Source organism: Opisthorchis viverrini (assembly GCF_000715545.1).
Source record: "Opisthorchis viverrini unplaced genomic scaffold opera_v5_12, whole genome shotgun sequence".
Lineage (NCBI taxonomy): Eukaryota > Metazoa > Platyhelminthes > Trematoda > Opisthorchiida > Opisthorchiidae > Opisthorchis > Opisthorchis viverrini.
Window position 1 is genome coordinate 1,718,919 of NW_008751668.1, and position 4,191 is coordinate 1,723,109.

Below are 4,191 nucleotides of genomic sequence, written 5' to 3' on the forward strand. Positions count from 1 at the left end.
ATAATAATAATAATAATAATAATAATAATAATAATCGTTCAGCTGCAGCACCCTTTCGGTGCCAAGCTGCCATGCCACCCAAAGGTTGCATGAGGGCTATGATACTGCCAGTTTGCCCAAGCCTAGACAGGAAAGGTCGAGTGGCTGGTAAATGATATGGTTTTTGCAATTCACTGGCTTCTCAATTATGTCTCTCTGCAGGCTAAAATTTGCACTCTGCCCAGACCCTATGGTGACGGACCAGGTGCCATTTTTGAGTTGTTCGACAGCGACTATTCCACACAACTGTTTCGGTCCCCATCATGATAATAAACATGACTCACATACCATTACTGACGGCAACAAAATTTGCAATCGTTTTAATGACCTTTTGACCTCAGTAGAGGGTTTCGTTGGTCTGATATTCAGTGTAACTAGCCTTCAGAATAAAGTATCCACTACGCAACAACGGTCACCTTCAGTGTTTTAATAGAAAAGACCAACGTAGAACCCTATGTCTCTTCTGCGGAATAGCCTAGTTTTAAAACTTGAGGGTTTACGTCATAAGGAGAAGCAAAGATATAATGGACGAAGTGGCTATAATAGGATTGCCCGTCAACTAGAGTCATTAGTTTAACGTTTTCACTTCGAGTCGAATTAAGTTAAAATGTCGCCTCAAAAACCTTGCTTTCCTTTCTTCTATTACTCAGGTGGAATTAAACATTGGCCTCACTTTAATGTCACACCTCAAGCAATAATCGACCAATCATATTCGGTCAACAATCATGAGTTAACATTCACGCACTGTCTAGTCATACTCGCTTTGTTGTACTTCTTCATTGCTTGTCTGTTTTTCTCACCGTAGACACACAACTTTTTTACTTTTCTGAGCTAATATCATGATATTTGGTTGTCTGGCACATCGATTAGTCGAACGTCACCAAATATGTAGATACGTGACAGTATAAAAAATAACCATTAAGGACATTGTTAATTCAGACAGCGATGCCGTATTTCACAATGGTCACGTATACGAATTTTGAAAGCTCGGTTCGTGGAGGTGAAATTCATACCCGTATGTACTGATCAACCGGGGAGAAATGAGACGAGGAGTATGCACTTGAGATAGGAGGCGTTACATCCATCCAACAGACTTGTGATTTTCTCCCGCGGACCGCTTCGCTTGACTTCAGTTCATACGACCCTGGATGTGACCACAAATTTGTAAGTAGTTACATGAAGATTAATGGTGTATTAATCACAGAGAAGTTGCTTTTTGCTAACTTTTTTCTTCCCATTGCTTGCGTTTGATTTGCAAATATGAAACCGGTCAATCAATTGGAAAATGTTTGGGACCAATTGGGAAGTCATCGTTTCAGAGGGGTTTGGTAAACATCGGTGGATTCACCGATTGTTTACCAAACCCCTCTGAAATGAAACCGGCCACTTTTTCTACTTGTGGTGAAACAACTTTGTGAACTAATAATTCAACAGGAGTCACGATTTGGCTAACCAGCTAACCAGCGTAGGAGCGCGATATTAATCAAGCTTAAGGGTGCCAGCGCCTTTTTCCACAAGTCTTAAGACAAACACATAGTTCATTCTCTTCAGAAAATGAATGCTGTTAGCGGCTCGTCGCTTTTAAGATAGATGGGCTTGCTGATCCATATTGGGAGAACCAATAGCTATCATAATTCTTGATATAACTGTCTCAGGAGCAGTTTGTTTTCCTACAATGGTAGTTACCTTTCAAAGTCAACAACCCCTAAATTTCAGAAAGTAAATAGAAGTTCTCATCACAGCGTTTCTTTCTGGTCAACTTTCTAACCAAAAATTTCTAAATTAATATGGGCGAAACGGGTGAAGCAAAGATGAAAAACAGCTGACCGGCTATTCTGTCTCCCGTGTAGGGTTAACACTGGCTGTCTGAGTTTCAAGCTTTCAAAACGTGAAGGACGAGTGTCTTAGCTTCAGCGAAAATGGATGCAGCTTAATTTACTCAGTAATTAAATAAGGCTAAGAGTGTCACGCATTTGGGGAGGGGTGTTTACTGATGCGCAAAACCTCAAGAAACAGTATATTATCAAGACGAAATTCACCTGAAAAATGCGATGCCATAACACAATAAAAAGTTCTTCAGCTTCTTACAACCCACAATTTAGAAAGTCTCCCTCAGATACAGTAGCGCCTGTCGCATTTGCCTGCCAAGTTTGAAGCAATGACCTCGATCGAAACCAAACATCTGAGTAAACAAAATGATAGCACAGATTGAATGAAACAGGTTTAGCCAAAGATTATACGTTTCATTATACGTTACGTGAGTTTACAAATACCAAATACCTTTATTTTCACAGGGATGTCGTTATGACAGAAAACTCAGCTTAATCCACTGAGACGGTTTGTAATGGCTTTCCTTCTTCTCTATAAAATGACATCAAAACCACTTGGGACAAGAGAGCAATGAAACATAAATTCTGCAAACAGAAACATCGGAAAGGTCGACTCAACCGTATTTTAAAATGCACGACTGTTGTCAGTCTTAGCGAAACAGAACATAGTTGCTCGCTGGTCAGTGAAAGAAGATACAACAGCCCGAAAATGACAGTGAACACGGGGACCAGAGTTTGGCAGAGAAACCATGCCTAACAACGGCAACCTAGTCTACGTTGTGGTCATATACTGGGCTCATGGTGTGTGCTCTAAAAAGTATACGTGCACCAAACTGGTTTCTTCCAAATTTGGTAATGCTTCTGAATATATAAGGCTGTGGTTTTTGATACAAGCAAGGTTTTTGGGGCAAAGCGGTCCTCATAAACGGCAAGAAAAAGCACACTACTGAACTTGACAAAAAGCTAACGCAGAAAGAGGAAAAGGTGTTATTGCATGTCCTACCCTAACGACGACACGTAAACGCTGTGCAGTTGCCACCCACAGCAATTTGTTCTTCTAGCACTCGGCCTATTTTCCCACCGGTAGTGTCTGGTTTTCCAACATCGTCTTTGATACCCACCAGATGACGGTAAGCTTAAAAAGTCATTTTTTTTGTGCATGAGTTCTTACATACTTAGCAGACAGTGAGTTTTGTGAGGTGCGCACTGCCGGTGATTCTTGATAGTGAGGAAGGCACTGTCTTTTCAGCACATATTGGCTTCATCGACAGTTGAAAATTAATGAAAACAATTTTGTTGGTACAGCTGTCAAAACAGGACATATTTTCAAATATTAGGACCAATCTCCATGCCAGTAAAAGAAACCCAGCAATCACTATGCGAATGAGACTTCATCGGAACCCTTTATCGACGAACTATGGTTAATTTGCATAACACAGATAAGAATACAATCGATGTTTTAGTTCTCATCCTGTCAGACAAGCTCAGTTGAAGACTGCCAACAGTAAGTCCCACCCCTAGGAAGAAGCGACCTTAATACTTGCATTTGTGGCATCACAATCTAGCACCTCGTGTCTCATGCCAAACGTTGTCCCACAAACGACACTGGTGATTTCAATACAAAAAGGAAAATCAGAGAAAGGGAAAACCGGTACTTTCAGACCATAACTAGTGAAAGGCTCCTAGTTAGTTTGGTTTATTTGACGTTCACGTCCTTTGAAACCTTCCCAGATCACCAATCTGTCCTAGTTGTGAGTGAATGAAATATGGATTCAAATTTCTATCTTATTATAGCTCATCAGCATCCTTGGCCGTGCTGGGCTTGAACTCCGCACATCTGGCATGCAAGACGAACTTGTTACTACTAGCCCACCATCGGACGCTGAACGAATTTGAGTTTGACTGTCCGTGAATGGCATGTCCAACGAATCAAACGACGACCCAGTAACATACCTTTTTTGTGTCGACCGATGGACCTGGCACGAATGTCAAACGCCAATTTCTGGAATCGACAAGTATTTTACTAATACCCCGGGCCCGTTTGGTCAGGACGAGAAAGTCGAAATCACAATTTTTCACACTGTTTCTAGACTTCTCCCAGGGCAACGCAAGTCCTCCTAACACCGTTGTCGCCTGTCATCGTTTCTGATCCTCATAGAGGCTTAAAATCACCCATTCCTTTCAATTTCTGGGTCACACCATTGACTACTGATCATGAAGCCGACTCCCGTTCACAGTGCTTCTCACGGATACTGTGCACTGGTTTATGAACGTTTTCCTCAAATTTTGCGTGTAAAATGGCCTCGAGTGAAATGTGACTGCA

The 4,191-nt window shown here is 41.5% G+C and overlaps 1 protein-coding gene across 1 annotated transcript in view; it reads left to right on the top strand.

Moving 5' to 3' along the window:
• Window positions 1–155, top strand: part of T265_01140 (hypothetical protein) — a gene marked incomplete at both ends in the record, with an annotated part of 1,713 nt that extends 1,558 nt beyond the window's left edge. The window contains one exon of the mRNA XM_009165101.1: window positions 43–155. Within this exon, the coding sequence (XP_009163365.1) occupies window positions 43–155 (113 nt within the window). The remainder of the gene's footprint in view (window positions 1–42) is intronic.
• Between the last annotated feature and the right edge of the window lie 4,036 nt (window positions 156–4,191).